We start from the raw sequence: 19,529 nt of genomic DNA on the forward strand, positions 1-19,529 counted from the left end.
ACGACCTTGATTCCTATTCATTTTTATATTATTTTTTGGTGGTATGACTTGATTTTCCAGCAGGGTTTATTGATGAAGGACTATCTAAGGCATTTTCACTGTTGTATATAACATAACCTTGCTTTTTTCTGACAGTATAAGCAGCACTGAACTTTGGTAATGATGTCAGACTCAAGTCGACACAACACCACACAACTCCCACTCTTCCATTACAACCTCTGCCATCCTAATCATCAAGTACATCTTAAAGATGGGATTTGGAGTCATCCCCTGGCACGAGGATGAGAGATGAAAGTTAAATACAAGCCAAAATGATGGTTTAGACTAAAGAACTTCATCCAACAACTCCACTTCAATCAGTTGTGTGGGCCACTGGACTTCACAGCATGCTCTTTGCTCACTGTGGTCACTTTTATCTCTCCATTTGGACTATTTATCGAACATTTTCATTTTATCCAGCACCATTTTTGACCTGAAATAGTTTTGAAACGTGGCATGCCAGTGCAGGGATACTCACTCATGTCGTTCCTTTCATATGTGGAACGTAAAAGAAGATATTTTGAAAAATGTCTCTTTTGTTCATACAATGAAAGTCAATGGGTTCAGCTTGGTTTTAGACAAAAACAATTAAAATATTCTCCAAAATATTCTCCAGAAGAAAACAAGTCAAAGAGGTTTAGATCGAAATGAGGGTGAGTGAATCAATTTGTAATTTTTTTTTTTTTTTTGTAATTTTTAATTTAAACATGTTTTGAAAATGTTTGCTTCCTCCTCATTATCTGCATTTGCTAAATTCAGCCATGAGAGAGAGTCATGCTTAGACACCAACAGAGAGCGGTTTCTGGCATTCAGGTGTGAAATTCCTCCTCAACTGAAGCTGAAGCCAAAGGGTTGAAGGAGTTCAACTGTTGTGCAAATGGATTGCTATGGATTGATCAAGTATACAGCACTGAGAAACACTTCTCAGGGAAATGGATGCATGGAAAATCTCAGCTGTGATTGAACCACAACCAATTTCATCCTTGGGAATTAGGGAACACTTCAGTCAGAATATCTTGCGAGTTGGGTTTTAGAGCTTGGAGATTATACCAAATTATAGTCGTTTTCAGCTACACCTGCATATTAGCAGTAAACAGTGTAGCGGTCCCTAAGGGAACAACATATAAATTCCCACAAACATCATCATTTCATAAGTTAGATAATGACAGAGAACTGCTGCCAGCTCGACCCTGCACATGTTCGCTGAGAAAACCCAAACCCTATTGCAATGCCAAGTTTGATGTGGCTGAAGGAGCTAATTCAGAGGATGAACTTCGCCCTAGCAGTAAATGAATTGGTGTATTCTGAGTGTTGTTGAAAGGTTATGGTGGAGGGTGGAGAGGGGACGACCATAGCAGGTGCGGTAGCATGAGAATTGCACATTCAGCAAGAAAAAAACCCCCAAAGCTCTAGATTTTGAATGTGAAGTTAGGTTTTGGCTGCAATCTCGCTTTTGACACCAAAGTGACAACCCGCTACTGAGGCACAAAGACTGTGCATGAATCTTTCTTCACAGTGGAGTGACACACATTTTTCTGGCAGCCCGTAACGCAGATCTGTTGCACCTATGTGGCACAAAAGCTTGGCACGCTTTTGCGTTTCCTCTTGCATCAAATCTTCAAAGGTCCCACTTCAAACCTTCCTGGGATATAGCGGGGCGCTCATATAACCGAACACATCTGGATTCACCACAAGTCCTGGGAGGCCCTGCCAGCACCACAAGGTCAGCCATATTGTCAGAGACTCAAAAACATGGCCTTGCAAAGAGGTTAATAACTGGGTTCTTTGATACAGTAATGATGATATTGTTAGGGAGTATCTAGTCTCGCAAAACCACATATTTGAAGGATAAAGTCTAGTTTGCTTTGCATCTTCTTACACCATAGAAAGCAATATATTGCTGATTGATATGTAAACAGTCAATCACTTTTCAGTTAGTTTGGGTTTATCTAAAATATTTGATAGCAAAAAACTAAAGTGACAGTCCAAAACACGAATTGGTAATGTGAATTTTTGTCTTTCCAAAAGAATTGAATAGTATATAAATAATAGAATATTATAATATTAGGAGGGCCTATATAGAATTTCAGTGTAAGAAACTTAGGCAGGCTTCTGCATAGTTTACATATGTTTGCCACATTTTTTGGTAGCACTAAGTGCCTCAAACAAAACTATTTAAAGCCTCTAACCTTGTAAAGTATACTTATTAATTCATCCTCAAAGACCTTAATTGAATCAATTCAGAACCGAACCTAATGACATTCCGTTAACAGTTCTCTCACAATCTTTCCTCAAATCGGTAAAATATTCTGACAGTGTTTTCTGCACTATAATTCACTGCACAACCGCTGACTCTACAGAGCGTCACATACAGGGTGATTGGTGATTAACCTTGTCCGATTACTGAACAAATGACTCTTTTGAGTCGGTTCTTTTTAATGAATCATAAACATACAGCCCAACCGTATTCTGTTTCTTGAACAATAACTCTTATGAGTCGATTCTTTTAAATGAATCATAAACATTGAGCTCAACCAGTGTATTCCGTTTCCTGAAAAATGACTCTTATGAGTCGATTTTTAATGAATCCTAAACATAGAGCGAAACCAGTGTCGTCCTCTTATGATGAGTCATTCTTTTAAATTAATAAAAAAATGTAAAAAATCAAATTTACAATTTTAAATTTTACATTTAAGTTGTTGTACAGTAAGAGTGAGACTTCAGTCAGTGTAGTTACTGACTGGTAGTTCAGTAGTATTTTATGAAAATGTGTCTGTTGTTGCTTAGTATTCATTATATATAAACTTGTTAATGGCAGTTTTGTAATGGCAACAAATGTGTTTTAGACAAAACAAACTCTTTTGGCAATGGAATTGCATTTTATTACCTCAAAGTAGTAAAAGAATCAGGTCTGTTCATGAACCTAATTTATTAGATTCTATATGATTCCCATTGATAAGCATGAATATGACTTGTTTTCTTTTTAAGGTATACTAAGCCGTCCCTTGACATTACAGGCCACAAGCTCTACCAGCTGAGCCACAGTAGCCATAAATGGTTTCAAACTACAGAGTAAGCTCACAGACAAACTTAGAAGTTGTTTATCCAAAGGTGAGGGATCACATTCAGCCTCTACTTATTTTGAACAAGGCCCATTAAACCCCCTCAGGATTTAAGGAAGATTGTAATTGAACAGATCCCCTATAAGAAGCTGAGCAGGGCCATGCGGTTCAAAAAAGATTTGATGTTTTCCTATAGATCATCTTAGCATAAAGTGCTGGAAACCATGCCAAATGAGGAGGAACAGCTGTGTTAAAAAGATCCCTTTAACAACTGACAACATTTTCACTCGAGTTTAATGATTATGTGGAGACACAGACAGTGACAAATTGGCCGCTAAGGGTTTCAGTTTCAGCTTTATTGAGAAAACAGAGGAGGGAGAGAGATAGAGAGAGAGTGTGAGCGCGTTCTCCAGGGAGCGCATTGATCCGACAGTTCACTTGGTTTGTGTTTTTCCCATTTACAGTGCGAGGGTCCGACCCAGTGACCCGGCAGAGTCCATCCCGAATACAGAGGAGGAATAAATAAATAAATTAAACTGCGGATAGTTGGAGAATGTTTGTGAGCTCAGGAAAGCGAGCGGACACGTGCTGAAAACAAATATGGAAACATTGAACCAATGTTGACACTGATTATTAAACAGGCACATAGAGTAACAGGTAAGCCATGTGTGGATGGTGAGCCTAGCTGTAAAGTTAGCTAAGTGTGATAAAACGTCCATCTGGGGAAGTGCTCAGCTGGAAACATGAATCATAAATAAAGCAAATCAATTTTTGTATTTCCATAAATGAAAAATGCTGCATGCAATGTGAGTGAGCTGTTCTACATGTGATAGATTGACAGTTTGAAAGGCACTGTGCCTGCTAATGTGGGCGCTAATGCGTGTATTAGCGTGGCTGTCATGTGGGCGCTAATGAGGCTGTATCGTGTTTGTTGTTACAGAACAAATGAAATAAACAGTTTCTAAACTGAGAAACCATTCAGGCATACTTTGTTTTCTGAGCTGATGATTCAAAAAAGAAGTTCAGACTTGAGTGATTTGTTTTGCTTCAGATTCATTTCCTTCTCTTTGTGAAAGATAACATGCTAGATTTATCAACTGGAATCTCTGGCATGTAAATCCAAGTTTTTATCCTAACCAGCCAGTCAGTTACCATAATTATGCTACTAAATGACAACTTGGTTAAAAGAAGTAGTTTTGTAATTACTGTTTTTCCATGTTAAGGACTCTACATAAGTATTTTAATCTTTTTTTAAAAGCTTTTTTCAATTTTGGGGTGTAGGGTAAGATTTAGGAAAAGCAGCATGAGAAAGGAATAGCTGTACTGAATAGAGAGGTTGATAAGTGGCTTGGTATGAAAATATATTTTTCTTCTCCTTTGCTTTTTTGCCACGTTTTACCCTCTGCATCACTAGGGTGCTGCCACAAGTGTGTGTGAGTGTGTGTGGTCTTCATTAAAGACCGCTCTACAGGACTTAAGATCCTGCTAATCTGCACTCACTTATTCATTATTTTCCTAAAAAAGCAAAGAGATGTGTGAGGGAGAAAGCTAACAGAAGGCTTTAGCCAGAGTCAAGATTTGCTACTGACAAAGCCATTGAGATAAAGCACTAGGACGCACCCACTTGTGCCCATCGCGCACATAAATAAGCAATTTTCATAATTTTTGTGCACAGTAAAAGCAAATTAGGATCATAAAAGACAGCTTGCTAAATTAAAGGGTGTTCCTTTAAACTCAAATTGGGAAAGACATTTAAATCATCTAATGGATAGAACAGATTTTTCTCTCTCTTTCTCTCAAACACGCACCACTGTGTGAAACTTTCCCATGAGAACAGCTCAGAAAACAAAGTCCTGCCCGTTTCCGTACACCCGTCACACAACAACCAGCGAGGTATCCCAGCAACAGTGTTCTGCATTTGAGGCAAGATGAATGAATTATGACAATTAAACCTCAGAAAGTCTCTAGCTCTAAGCTGATTTCCTTTCCTGGAAACAAAATATTAAGTCTTTTTCATCTCTATTTCACAGAGTAATTCAAATAATATTATAACGTGCTGCTCGCAGCAACTTTTTCCATTATAAACAAATACAAAATAAAACAAAACACCCAAAATCCTACTTTAAGACCAACCGAGGGAGGAGGGGTTGTGGGAACAGTGTGCTTGAGACCAGTGACCTCTGACTTCTCGACTGCTACAAATGCTCCCTGACTGACCCAGTGGGCGGAGCCCCTGCCTGTCACTCACATTTGGACACGCCCCCTTCAGGAGGCATCATTCAATGCCTCTTTTTTTGTCCTATTTTTTGGTGTTTTTAGTGTCTTATTTAAATGTGCACTGTATAAATAGACACACACAAAGGCCTTCTGAGTATGGGAGAGATGCGAGGGAACTTCCAAAGGGAACACAAAATTAGAAGTGGGGAATTGAAGTCAGAACAAGTCTGATTGTATCTCAAGCCTTATTATGTCTAGACGCTCCTTTCTGTGAAGCTTCAATAATGGCGGCGGCAGCTGGCTGAGTATATTAATAGATAAACCATTTGAGCAGGTACAGCTCAGAATCTGTCCTATTGCTTTTGATGTTTGGAAACACTGAAAATGTACAATTCAATGGGCAAATACATCAGACTTTCGAAGTGGTCCCCATTTTCAGTTGACCGATAGCTCCTTAGTCTCGTCTCGAAATAAAGCAACCGTCCCTGCGGATATAAATACAATTTTACATTTGAGTGCTTGGTTGATTCCCCTGCCTGTGTCTTTCACCGACGGCCCTTCTCCCATTCCTCAACCTTGTTGAACAAGCTCGGAACGTGTGCGCAGTTGCGTACGTGTGTCTACTGCAGTTTCAGGTAGCTGGGAATAGAGTAGTTGAACATTAAAAAGTCCAGTTTGTAGAGTTGGTACAGCTGGCTTTGCTGCTGAGAGCTGATGTTGTTGAAAAACATGGCTGCCATTTGGTCGGTGGTACGGGTGGATTTGGCATACGTCGGGAAGCGCAAGGAGTTGCCCACCCCTGCCAGTTTGAGCACGTAGTTGGCGTCCTCCTCTAGAGTCTCGTACTTGCCCACCAGGTCGTAGTGGATGTGGCAGGGGTGGCAGAGCGAGTAGACCGTCTGCCAGTGTTCGTTGAGCGGAGCTTCTCTCTGAGTGCCCGGGTCCACCAGGTACTCAGCGAACTCTTGGAACTTCACGTCGGCGCCACTTTGCAGCGCCTCAGTTGTTGCATTCTTGCGGTACCGCCGCACGATCTTCGTCCCGTATCGTTTGTGAAACGAGGTGTTATATCGAAGTGTGAATTTGTTACGGTAGGCCGAAACCAACCGCTCGAAGGGCTCGCGCACGAAGAGGAACTTGACATAGCTCTTTAGCCGGTGGTTGATGTCGGAAATGCTGTATTGGTTGAGGGTCTTGAGGTTGGAGGGCACGTGGGCTTCGTTCGACGGGATCTCCATGGGGTCGCTGTACTTACCCCGGCTGCTCAGCACCATCATTACTCGCTTCCAGTTGGTGCAGGCCACTTTGGGGACGTAGCAGTAGATCAGCTCGTGCTCCTCGTCCACCACCAGGTGCTTGAGGTCGCTGGGGGTCAGCACGCGGCGCTTGCGGCTGGACGCGCTGTGGGCGCGACATGTGTCTGCCACCTGATCCCGCCGGGCCTGATGCAACACCGCCGCCGCAGAGAACTCGGCCTGAGAAAGAGAAGAAGACAAGGTTATGGTATTAATGAGAAAACCGATAAAGTAGGTTGAATGGTTGAACATAGCTCTGGGGCATCCAGTTCTGCTCCTGGAGGTCCAGTGTCCTGAGGAGTTTAACTCCAACCAGGTCCAACACACTTGGCTGGAAGTTTCTAGTGAGTCTGAAGATCTCGATTGCTTTGGTTCAGGAGTGTTTAATTAAGTTTGGAGCTAAATTCTGCAGGACAGTGACCCTCCAGGACCCAGTTTGGACACCCCGGCATAGCTATAGCAATGCAAAGATCAACTGATAAATTCTAAACAAATCAATAAAACAACAAAATGTAGACATTCAATGTAATGTAAGTGGTTTTGGATAAAAGCATCAACAAATGCATAAATGTGAATATAAATGTAAAGACTCATTTCAAATGTGCCGTTTAAAGCAATGTACAGACCATACAGTAAATCAGCTGGCTGCCATAAAGGGGAAAGTTTTGCACCAGACAATATTATTAAAATCTTAGCTTAAATCCTCTACAGATGGACACTTAATTCTGCTTGCAGAGATTTTCCATCCTGCCAATCTTAGTTTTAATCCTATAAGTTTAGTTTTGATGCAACATCCTGTCATTTCAAATAACAAGTGTGTTTAATCAGAGTAAATTAACTTTGAAGAAAGGTAGATCTGTGTGAGAAAAATATTTAAATATCCCAAATGAATAACTGACTGTACTGTCACTATACTGAAGCCAATGCAAATTATTAATATCTTATCTTCAGACCGAGCTGACTTTGATTTCCTACTTTTTTTTATAACTGTCAATAAAATTACATGAGAATTTTGACACATTTTTAAAAATACAAAATTAAAGTTTAATTTTAAATTAACTTTCACAATCTTAAAAAAAAAAAAAAAAAAAAAAAAAACATTTTGATATAAGATACTGTGCCTCATTTTGGCCAAATTATAACAGTAAGCTTTGCGGATAAAACAATCCCAGAATGCACTGCACTGCACTAAGGGAAAAATTTATCCAAGACATCTGATAAAGGTGAGATGAATATTGTAAAAATACTTTCCAAATGAGTTTAATCTAATTAAAATTGACTATTTCATCCAAGTGCTTTTTGTTATCATATAAAGGTCAAATTCTATTGCAGTCGATTGTAAGTCTTCCAGCGAGCAGCGCTATTTTGTGGTGTTTTTCCTATTAAAGAGTGCTCTTAAAATCCTGAACTTCTTCCACTCTGTAACAAAAGCAGTAAACACACCATCTCATCTCACCACGTCAAACAAACCCAAGACTTCTGTACAGTGCTGCTGAATGCCGGAGGCAGTGAAAGCGGAATCTTGCTGAGCTGTGTTGACCCTTCCCTCAATCTGCTCAACAGGGGCCAAAAGTTAAAGGTCAGTCTTTCAGGTCAGTGGTGAATGTTTGACTAACAATGCAGTATTTAGCATATTTGCAGGAGGTGTTCTAGTAATTCAGACATGCACTGGAATACTGGAAATTCTATCTATCTATCTATCTATCTATCTATCTATCTATCTATCTATCTATCTATCCATCTATTTATGGATCTATCTATTTATCTATCCATCTATCCATCTTTTTGTGTGAACTATTCCCATTTGAGATATCTTTAGTAGTCGAAATCGATATTTCTAGCTCTGGTTTCACTCGGTTTCATCAAGTTTCTTCATGTTGGATGTAATCTAACATTTACAAAGAGAACAGCACTGTACACTTCTCCAAAATCATTATTCAAACCTACAGCCACCCACATACTCTGTCTCTCTCTCTCTCTGTGTGTGTGTGTCTCAGCCTCTTTCACTCTCTTTTATACACACCCACTCTCATCAGTTTAAGCGCTCTATTCCAGTGGAATTTTCCCAGAGTGTGTGGCCAGTATCTCCGACAGGTTCTGAGATTCCTTGAATAAAGAGCCATTGCATCACCTTTTTAGCATAGAAATTGATATGGAAACTGAAACCATGTCTTTGCAGATACACAATGCAAGATTATATTGTGCAGACATTTATTCTTAAAGGGACAGTTCACACAAAAATTACAATTCTGTCATTTTCTCTCCCTCATGTCATTCCAAATCTTTATGACGTGCTTTCTTCTGCAAAATGTCTTTCTTTAGTCTTCTGCAGCTTTGTAAGATATATCACAAAAGACCTGATATTGTACTTTTATGGTGCTTTTTGTCATTTTTAAAGCTTGTTACCTTTCATCTATATCTGCTTATCTGCTAAATGATGATGATTTTCAATGTTTTTTTGCATGAGTTATTCCTTTAAATTTTAAAAGTTTATATGAGACTGGCAGCATGAAATAATTAATTGCAATGAATAATCATAATGAAATTAACTCTCTCTTCCACTCAGTAGCTCCATAAAATTGTTAAAAATACACACTGAACCTCATCATTAGCAGGAGAATGTCTGTATTTGGCAGAGCCGTTCAAAACGCTGAGAGCATTTCTGGGAAGTGCGGTCTCTATACATATATAGCTAATGATACAGTGTCCACCCCAGTTCCTGCAGACACGTCAGGACTTTGGTAATAGAAAACCTTGATATAAAAGCTCGAGCGGATTTACCCGCTATCTACCCTGAACTCCATTATGCAGGGGTATAGATAGGAGAAATGGGGTCGTAATAGGTAAAAAAGGAGGTGAAGAGCTGTAAATTTGAGGCAAATTAAGGTTGGATGGCTCCTGGTTTAGCCACTTTTCTCCTTCACTGAAAAACCTCTGCGGGTCCATTTTCTACAAACCTGTTTTCTGCTATTTTTTCACACCTTCCTCTCTCTCTGATCTGTAATGCAATCGACCATGGCATCTCCACAACAGTACATCCACAGGGCCAGTTCAAAGCACAGAGAGTGTGTGTGATCGTGAGCTGTGTGTTGAGAGGACTAACCAAAGCTACGTTCAGTCAGTCTGTGTTTTGGATTGAAAGTCATGTTTACCAACAGATGTGACTCTCAAATAGCCCTGTTCATACAACAGCTTACAGAAGCATCTCTAATACTGTCTGTATGAACAAATACCTGAAGTCACGCTCCTTTGCTGTTGTCACAATAGCTATGAATAACAGAGATTGTACTTCCATAATACTAGAAAATAGTGGTCAACCGATGAGGTTGTCACAGAAGAGCAACTTGTACATTATGACCAGCCAATTAGCTGCTATTCATTTTATTGCATCTAAAGTAGCTGAGCACTGTATCCTAACTGAGGCTACCGTCCACAGGTTTGTAATCTATTCCCGCCTGTTTCTCTCCTGCGCTCACACAGATCCAGCATCAATCTTCAACACACACTTTCACCTCATTATCACAGAGCAGACAACGATGCTAAGATATATGGGCTTTCTCTCAGCCTATCTTTCTTTGTTTCTCTCTCTCCCTCCCTCAGTATCTCTCTCTCTCAGACAAAAACACACGTTCACATGGTGCTGTGTCAGTCTGTAGACGCCCTGAGCTAATTTATTCCCAGCACACCAACACAGATAGCTGCTCTCCACCGCAATTAGATAGCTGGAATGCATTCACATTACAAAAACACCAGAACGACACACACACACAGATGCCCACTGAAACTCTGGCGGAGGTTTGTGGGAAAGAAAAACAGACATATTTGCATTCAGTAGCAAAATGCATTGGTAAAGATTCAGCATTGTGAATTATTTGATAAACGAAAAATGAGTCAAAGTTAGTAAATGAGTATACATCTGGTCATGTGATCTCAAAATGTTGACCCTTCCATATAAAATGAAGCAGCATTTATTAGTATGATACTAATATAACCATAACCACCCCCCAAAACCAAAACCATAAATAAATTACTTTCTAAATTTTAATGAATAAAAAAAAAATGACTGCGTGCACCTTTAATGAGATTCAAATCGCACAGTAAAACACACAGCTGGCAGTAGCCTGCGGTAATTGTAACATTTTGTCAAGTCGATACGCTACAACAGAGCGTTGAGAGCAGATATGCGTGAGTGTGTCTGAGGTACTCGTGTGTTTGTGTGCGGTACATTTATTTTCACCACATTCAGGCTTTCCTGAAATAAAGAGAATGCAAAACACCGTAAGAAGCAAACATAAACAGCACCATGAGCAAAGCATTAATAATCACACATTCAAAGCATCTGTTTGCCCACCAGAGAGAGAGTATATTCTTAAATATACTGGCACTTTTGGCCCTGTGGAAGTTTAGGTAAACTCTTAAAAATACTTTCACACTCTAATTTACTTAATTTGTCTATTAATAATGTTCCTCCTTGGAAATAAATGGAATGGAAGCAGAATTATGTCATTTTTGTTATAAAAATCATAAATATTTCCACCGCAGTGTCATTTCCACAAAATCTCAAATGATACAAATGACATTGGTGGAAATTACATTTTAAAAAAAATATTTTGGTGAAGCTATAGTCAATAGATAGCTATTTCAATTGATATATTATTAAATATTTAATAAATACTTTTGTTTTTAAGACTATATATATATATATATGATTATATAAATGTTATAAATTCATTATAATAATTTTATATATATTTATTATATATTAAACATTTTATTATATATAAATTATTATATTAGATACCATAAATGTGAACCACATATTTAAAATTTTGCCTCTTTTTATTTAGATATTTGTATAATTTTATTCATATAATTGTTGGTTGCATTTTTTATTATAATGTAATAATTTGTATTATTATTAAACACAGTATGATGGATTTTCAAAATGTAACACTGAAAGTCTTATTGAAAGTCAATTTGTTTGCATAAAAATGAATCTGTGCCCATATAGTTGAAAAAACACCCTCTAATGTCTCACTGAAAGTTCAGTGCTGCTTTTTAGGAGATTGATTCTCGGTCACTCAGGCTGTAATTTGACCCTGTGACCGCCACGACCTCAGAGGCTCTCAGATGAGCTCTTATAAGCGTGAGATGAATTATTAAAGAAAGTCAAAGCCTTGCCTCTCTCATCCTTTCCTCCATCTGTCCTCATACTGAGATTTATCATCCATTTATATGAGCTCAGAGAGGGAGATTAGCACACTCAAAGGGCTGAAGTCTAACTCAGAAAATAAATTTGATTTTCTTACTGGAGACCTCCACAATAAAATGAAAAAACTGAGTAAAATTTTATTTTTAAAGTCTGCACTTCTGTTCGCATAAGATTTTCAGCATCATTAGTCCAGTCTTCAGTGTCACATGATTACAGTTAACAGTGCTTCTTATTGTTATCAATGCTGAAAACTATTTTTCATTTTTTGGGGGATCATGATACATATTTCCATGATTTTTTGGCTGAATAGGAATTTTAAAAAATAAAATAACATTAATAAAAACGTTTTTAATTCCTCTCATATCTTATAACTTTTGAATGGTATCATGGTTTCACACAAATATTAAGCAGCAAAAACTGTATCCAACATTTAGGCTATAATAATCAGAAATATTTCCTAACAACCAAATCAAGATATTAGAATGATTTCTGAGCATCTGTGACACTGAAGAGTGAAGTAAAGGAATAATTTAAATAATATTCAAATAGAAAGCAAATTGCAATTTTATATTTATATTATGTAAATTACATTATGCAATCTATTTAAAGCAAGTTTAATAAATAAATATATTCATATATTATAAATAAACATGCTATTCCATGCTAGTATGCTATTCGAATCTAAGAAATAGCCTACATTCGTTTGTTTTTCAAAGCCTTAATAGAATCGAATCTTAATCAAATCACGCTGAATTGGTGCCGATACACAGAAAGTTTATTCTTATCGTTCTCATAATTCGTCCATTACAGTGTGGACCCGTCAGGCGATGAAGATGACGATGATGATGATGACTCATGCCTGCCGCGCTGAGTCCAGCTGCGTTAGTTTGTGCGTGCGCGCGTCTGTCTGTGTTTGCTCAGTAAACACCAAACTGCGTGCCAGCTCTCAGACAGTTACTACCTCTTTTTAGCCGTCGCATACACATATTCATACACACGCGCGCTCCTGATAAAGGTGTCCTTATGCGTCTCTCCCCCTCACACTCAGTCCCCGCTTCGACGCGCTGCTCGTCTTGACGGATCTCTTGTCTGTCTCTCAAAGCGGAGGACTTGATTTAGTGCTGCTGCAGTAAAATTGATCCCGTGTCAATGAGAGGAGGAGGAAGAGAAAGAGGCGAACGCTCTTCACAAGAGACCAAATCAACTTTTCCGACCTGTAAAAGCTGAAGCAACTTTTCCACGATTTCGCTAACAGCCACACAGCAGGGATGAGCTCGTTCGTTCTCATAAAAACACGCGTTTGCACTTCATTTTAATAACGTAGGCTATTAAAAAAAAGGTCTAGCCACTGTGTGATGATGTCATTCCAGTGCTACATCATAGCATGACTCTGCTGTTGCATCATCCCACAATACAATCAGTGGCTTTACTATGGATATTTTTACATCATTTTTATGTTTTGTCTAGGCTCATACATAACATAAGGGATTTTAAAGGGATCATGAACTGAGAAACCAAAATTCCCTTAATCTTTTGACATCTAAGAGGTCATTGTCCTAAAAAAACATTCTTTAATTTCCAGAACTCAAAAATTTCTCATTAGCATAAAAATAGCTTATATTGAAGGCAGTCTGCCAAAAGCACAGCTTTTGGAATGTTCATCTCTATGATGTAATAGTGTGGATAAGCACTGCCTCCACAGAAGAACATCAGTGCCTGCTTCTACATCGCTGCCTGTTTAGCCCCGCCCACCATTCGCACTGTAGCGAAAATAATGAGAAGGGTGAACGTAGAGCTATGTTCTATGCAGAAACCAAACGATAAAGATTCTCAGAAGACAAGTTGCAGTCCCAAGTTGTGGGAAAACTTCTTTGCATCGCCTTCCTTCTGATTCTTACATTAGGAAAGAATGGATGAACTTTATTTTTATTGAAGATCTAGACCGCGTCAGTAAGAACTTGGTCCTTTGTTCACTTAATTTTTCCACAGTACACAGATAAGTTATGATTTAAATCTTTTTCCCCCAAACCAGTTAACCCTCTGGAGTCGATTAACGCGTATACGCGTTTTGGGGTATTTTCTCCTGATAACCCCGAAAAGAACTTAAATTACACTTTCAGTTTTGATCGTACAGAGAAGAGCAATACATCAATCGAATCTGTAAAGGGTCTACTTTTTTTTGTATACAGACATAATAACAACAAAACTTTGTGCATTTATAAAATAAAGATAAACAACCAAGGAGTGTTGTCTGCAGCCTTTGTCTGCGCTGATCTTCAGTTACAAATGCGTCATTAAAATGAACTGTAAACTCAGTGAATACTCACCGAAGAGACATGAGAGAGATATCTATAGAAAGCCTGACATGTCTACTCTTTAAACTAAACGAGTGCTGCTGAAAACAAATATTCTGTGATAAAGTAATCCATATGAAAACAACCCGATGTCCGTTTTCTCACGTCTTCCTTCATTATCTTCTAATGCGACCACGCCCCCACGCGCCGAGCGCGCTTTTGAGATTCAAATGTTTCACTGAAGCGCGCGGCTTTTGAATACGCCCACACAACAGAAGACAAACGCAGCGAGATTGTTCTTCAAGTTTTTTTTTATTTTACTGTTTGCTTCACGATGAGAGGAATAAGACATAATTCACCCCAAAAGATGTGATGTGGTTGAGGATTTGAGATTTGGATTTCCTCAGAAAAAAGAATGAAGCACTTTATTCAGCAGAGATCATAAACATGAGTAAGTCTCTTTTTATTTATTTATATGCTTGTACTAGTTTTTTCACATAACGTGTAAACATTTTACTAGTTAGACTTTTTCCAAAGACTTTTCCAAACTATAATTCCTGACTAAATGTATAATCAAGTGAAATATATGAAGTTTCAATAACAATATACACTACTATACCATTCAAAAGCTTGATGTACATATATAATAAATGTAACAATAAATGTAACTGTAAACAAATGTAACAATCATTGCTGTTCTTTCAATTTATCCCCCCTAAAAAACCTAAAAAAAATATTCTCAGCTCTTTTCAACATTAATAATAATAATAATATGTTTATAATAATAATAATAATAATAATAATAATAATAACAATAAATGTTTTTTTAGTAGAAAATAAGATTGTGTAAAAGGATTTCTGAAGGATTGTGTGACTGGAGTAATGATGCAAAAAATTCAGTTTGAAAGTCAGCTTTGATTGTTCCTAATAAAACTGTTTAACTGCACTCACAAGTGAATATTAAATTATGTTGTGGGATAATTAAATATATTCTAAATAAACTACAAACATAAAATTATATACAGTTATTTTGTCCTCACATTCTTTCTTGTAACTCATCCCTCTCAGTGACACAGCTGACTGAATGGCTCATTATGCAGCTCATTATGCAGGCCTTTGTTTTCTCAGGTGTGAATTCATGATAGTTGACGCCTACTCGCATATGACTTTTACCAACAAAAAGTGTCTTAGAAAATTTAAAATCAATATAGTTGTTTTCTGTAAGTGAGTAAACAAGATGATTTTCACATCATTTAGAAAAAAAAAAAATTCTAGGCTACAAGCTCCAGTTCTCCAAATTCCTGGGAAGGAACAATTTTCTATATGTGTTTTTATTGCCTTATTCAAGTGATTTAACATTTTTAGTTTTTCCACTAACCACGCATAACATTTTTTTTTTCTCAAAAACAACAATCATGTACATACATGCTGCTCACATATTATTATAGCCCAGTGTGTGCTGATTACAGTGAGATTAGACTTTAGCCATTTACATATTTATAAGAAACTGAAAAAAGCACAAATGTCAGGGCATGACAAAACTTCTCCAGGCCCCAAAAATACCCTTAGACTCCAGAGGGTTAATTAGAATTAACCATCCAAATGAAATTACTTAGTATATTAAATAAAGTCCCTTTCACACTGCGATTCCGGAAGATACACGGGTAATGTGTCCCGGCAATTGTTCCCGGGTCGCTAGATTTTGCCCATTTCACACTGCCAGTGATTACCCGGAATATGTGCGTGCGTTCACACACAACCCGTAAAGGTCCCTGATATCAGGGTGTGACGTGTAATGTACGAGTCGAAAACGCTAGGCACGTTAACTTTCACTTAAGCTGGCGAACGATCCCAGCGTCAGCGCGGAAAGTGAGGAACTAACTGATCTCTGCTTCGTTACAGTTTGCACATATTTGTTTCATCGCAAACGCTGATCTGCCTTAAAAACACCTGGTAAAAGAGTCACGCGTCATCACTACGACACGGCATTAGTTCTGGCTTTTGTTCACACAGCGCTAATTCCGGGGCTGAACCCAGCAATGTTACTAGGTCCCCAACCCGTGATCGATCCCGGGACTTGTTTGCGTTCACACAGAAGGCGACCCGGCAAAGTTCCGGCAATTTTCCGGGTCCAACGTGCAGTGTGAAAGGGGCTTATGACTTATGTACTTGTATTATGAAATAAATGAAATACATATTTAAGTTAGAAGCTCTGCTACATTTCATTAGTTATTAACTGTGTAGATTTGGACACACACCCTCTTTACCCTGACCCACCTCACCAGAAAAACCTGCCTTAAGAAAACAAAATAAAACCATGCATTTCCCACTGAGCCAGCAAAAGAGACTCATAAAGAGGACAAGGAGAAGTGAGGGAGGGTGGGAGTACCAGGGGGGGAAAAAGGGAGAGAGTGAGAGATCCTGAGAAGTCAATGTCAAGCCAGTGATTTTCCACCTCTCACACCTGAAAAGCATCTTACACTGAGCTACAGAGACAAGTGGCATAGAGGAGTTCAGTTCAGTGAGTTCACAAACTAATGTCAGAGCTGTGCTGCAGCATGCTGAAGGAAACACGAGACATCTGATGCTTTGATTATAGCTCTCCTCTGAAGAGTTTAAGCGGAATGAAAGGCTGCCTGAACTTTCACAAGATTATCAAAGACTCTCTCAAACACACACACACAACGGCTATTAGTTTTACAAACTCGCTTTTATTTGAATGGTTTACTGATTTCAATTTAGAGTGTGTGTGTTTTAGAGTGTGTGTGTGTGTGTGTATCTGTATGTGTATGTGTATATATAAGATTGTATATATAAAGATTTTAAAGATCTGGCAGGCAAACCTTTTAAAATGCTTATATTTTTATTATTTTATTTCAGTTTTGTTTGTCCAAATTTGCTTTTATTTTAAAATTTACTTTAAATGCATGGTGTATGTTTATTTTTAATTTCAGTTTAGATAGATTGTATACAATACAGATTGTTTATTCACCTTTACTTGTAGTAATTATATTAAGAAAGTAATTGAGAAACCAAAAAAAAATTTAAGAATATAAATGAATAAAAAGAATAAAGAATATAAAGAAAAGAATATTCGAAAATATAAAGAAAATAATATAAAATTAAGTCTTTAAATTTTAAAACAGCAAAATATGGTGGACTAACGTTAAAAAAGTTCATTTTATTTTTTAATAAACAATCATGTGAAAATCACTGATCACAAAAATAATTAATTGTAATTGCTTATTATTGTTATTTTTTGTTCATTTTTTCATTTTCTTGCATTAACTGTTTTCAGTTCATATACATGCTTTTAACTCAATGGTTTTCATATGAGTATACAAAATTTGCACAGTGAGTTAATTTATTGTGCACTTCAGTGAACCTGAAACTAAAGCCATAAGTCTCTGCTCTGTGCTCGGGCTCCCTGAATTCCTGTCCAGCATTTAGTCCCAGAGCAAAGCCACATGTCCGTAAACATCTGAATATGGAACGCCGCAAATGACTCTGACAGTAAGAGAATGCAGTGAGGATTTTTAAAGCCCAGTGAAACCGATTCGGAGATGAGAGTGTGAAATATATGTGTCAGTTGGTGGGTTTCTGAGTCAGATGCTCTTTGATTAGGTACGTCTCATGCTTGTCTGATCTTGCATCTTCTCGTGTTTTCATAATTGTTTGTGATGGTTGGGGTGTGTGCGGCCCTCAGGTGTTACCCATCACTCTCACACACACACACATACAGTGATGAAATCAAGCAGCCGTGTTCCAGTGATGAAGGGCAGAAGAGACACAGTGAAGTATGACAGCTGTCAGCCAACCTCTATAGACTCGCTCATTCATTCCCACGATCCCTCTCTCTCTCAGACTGATTCGTCAGCAACGCCTTTAATATCTTGATAAGTCATTTCTCTAACATGATCTTGCTACATGATACGATTACTCAGGTTTAATATTAAAGGGACAGTTCACCCAAAAATTAAAATTCTGTCATTTACTCACTCTCAAGCTGTTTTTATGCTTATTATATTAACATCAAGAGTTTCCTGTGTGCTTCCCTTAAGACGGGTGTTTGTTTCTATGTAGAGCGTATAAAATCAATCACTTGTAAGGTTATTTCCATAACACATCGCAATGCTAAAGTCCCTAACGAGCCAAATAAAGCTAAAGAAATACTTTATCTAGTCATGATTTTTATGATCATGCTTATTTGCTGAGTTTCCACACCGCTAGACTTAAAGCCAAGCTGCACATCTCTCAGGGTGTCCTCATTAGGGCCGAGACGGTAACATTTACTGAAAAGATGATTCTTGGACCGTCCTGCTCATTCACACAGAAAGAGAGCGGAAGCACTCGGCAGATGAGCGAAAGTCTCATTACCCAGCAGGCTCAGTAAAAGCCAAACAGAGGCACATTACAGCCTGACTAAAGAGCTTTGCTGAGGGCGAACAGCCTGTAAAAGTATAAGAGCGAGAGAGAATAGTCTAATATAATAGTCTCAGTGTAATAGTTTTAGCACCTGTCACAGTTTCTGGTCGAATAATAAAAGCTGTGTTGCATTTTACTGCATGCTGTATGTATATACATGATGATGCTTGTTGAACATTACAATATCACACTGTATAAGTATTCTAGTCTATTAAATGCACACTTCAGCTCTATCTGAGTGCCTACAGTAACCTGAATCTAGTGTTTCTATAGTCCGCATGAATGTGGCTGCTTTCACAGTAAAGCTGCTTGAACTTACATGCAACGGTGTGTGAGCCGAGGGTATTGAAATTCACAAGACAAGCAACGGCATTTCTAAATGTACCCCGTAAAAGTGTCTCCAAAACTCAATGGGACTCTGTTGCCTTCATGCATATCATATGGCAAATCCTGCACGAGTGGTCAAAGAGAAAGCCTCATATTTGTGGAAAAAATGAATGGAACTTCACATGGGCTGCTGCATATGGAAACATAATCTAAATATACTGTACATGTATTCCGACTCGCTTAGAATCCACCAGGGATTGAGTTTGGTTTAAAAGCTTGAATTTACATCAGAAAAGGTGTGTGTGTGTGTGTGTGTGTGTGTGTGTGTGTGTGTGTGTCAGGTTTTATCAACATTGTGGGGATCAATTGTTCCTACAAGGATAGTAAAACCTGAAATTAACCTCATGTGAAGAGCAGCCAATGGTTACAAAGAGTAGAATGGGTTATTAAACATATTAAATAACATCTAATGAGACTTAAAGGAATTTAATCTCAATCCACAACATTTGTAGCATAAAAAAACCAAGGTTGCAGAGATTCATTTACAGTGGTAGTGAATGAGGCCAATTTTTGAGGTCTTGGCAGAAATGTGAAGCTTAAAATGTTATAAAAGCACATTACAATGACTTGTTCTTTTAAGACTTTAAATCTTTAAATC

General features: G+C 38.0%; 2 protein-coding genes across 3 annotated transcripts in view; one reads left to right on the top strand and one right to left on the bottom strand.

The window, feature by feature from the left end:
* The window catches only part of LOC109055997 (solute carrier family 41 member 2-like), a 51,966-nt gene that overhangs the window by 20,320 nt on the left and 12,117 nt on the right, over positions 1-19,529 (top strand). The gene's annotated exons all lie outside the window — the stretch shown is intronic.
* The window catches only part of LOC109083740 (carbohydrate sulfotransferase 11-like), a 40,884-nt gene continuing 24,791 nt past the window's right edge, over positions 3,437-19,529 (bottom strand). For both annotated transcript variants that reach the window (XM_042721761.1, XM_042721760.1), the window contains exon 3: positions 3,437-6,793. In XM_042721761.1, coding sequence (XP_042577695.1) covers positions 5,939-6,793 — 855 coding nt within the window. In that variant the 3' untranslated portion in view covers positions 3,437-5,938. The remainder of the gene's footprint in view (positions 6,794-19,529) is intronic.

The sequence above is a fragment of the Cyprinus carpio genome, chromosome B4 (genome assembly GCF_018340385.1).
Source record: "Cyprinus carpio isolate SPL01 chromosome B4, ASM1834038v1, whole genome shotgun sequence".
In the NCBI taxonomy this organism is placed as follows: domain Eukaryota; kingdom Metazoa; phylum Chordata; class Actinopteri; order Cypriniformes; family Cyprinidae; genus Cyprinus; species Cyprinus carpio.